Source organism: Wasmannia auropunctata, unplaced genomic scaffold (genome assembly GCF_000956235.1).
Source record: "Wasmannia auropunctata unplaced genomic scaffold, wasmannia.A_1.0 LD268673.1, whole genome shotgun sequence".
Lineage (NCBI taxonomy): Eukaryota > Metazoa > Arthropoda > Insecta > Hymenoptera > Formicidae > Wasmannia > Wasmannia auropunctata.
Window position 1 is genome coordinate 12,532 of NW_012094217.1, and position 695 is coordinate 13,226.

The window sequence follows — 695 nt, forward strand, 5'->3', positions numbered from 1 at the left end:
AGACGTGTGCTCTTCCGATCTCCCGACGTCATCCCTAACTTTTTTCGCGTAGAATTTTTGGTTTTTATCATTGTGACGGCATTTTCTAAAATACCTCATACTTGGTTTGCTGTTATTAATTTTTTCCCTACAAAAAGTTATCTGCACTGGTCTATAGAGTAAACTTTCAACCAATTCTCTATAAGGATAATGTTTAGATTTTGGCGGTGTTTTACTATCTTCTCCACGTAGTAAAGGTACTTTTACAGCTTTTGCAACTTTCATCTTGCTCTGCTGTAAAATCCTCTTGACATAATCTCTTTGTGTTAAAATCAAAAATTTTTCCGATTTAACAATCTCTAATCCCACATAAATAGAATTTCTTGTGATTTTAATCTTGAACTCTTTCGCTAATTCTGTCAAAATAGAGTCAATTTCTTCTATATTGCTGCCAACAAGCAAACCATCGTCCACATAGATTCCAAGAATAACATCAGTATCTGTCCTTTTAAACAGACATTGTTCGCTGCTCAAAGAATTAAAACCTTTTTCTGTCAATTAATTCTTGAATCTAATGTTCCATCTCAATGGTGCTTGTTTTTATTATTTACCATATATTTATGGTTTAAAATAATAATAAAATAATGGAATAGCTTTCTTTAATTTCAGGATTTTATTTTTGTAATTGTATCCTTCAGGTGGATACATATATATAT

At 31.2% G+C, this 695-nt stretch overlaps 1 protein-coding gene across 1 annotated transcript; it reads right to left on the reverse strand.

The window, feature by feature from the left end:
• Positions 1–94: 94 nt before the first annotated feature.
• On the reverse strand, positions 95–484 carry LOC105462198 (the record flags this gene model as incomplete). Its single annotated transcript, XM_011708726.1, has 1 exon — positions 95–484. A coding segment is annotated over one exon (390 nt), but the record flags the coding sequence as incomplete, so codon positions are not given.
• Positions 485–695: the final 211 nt, after the last annotated feature.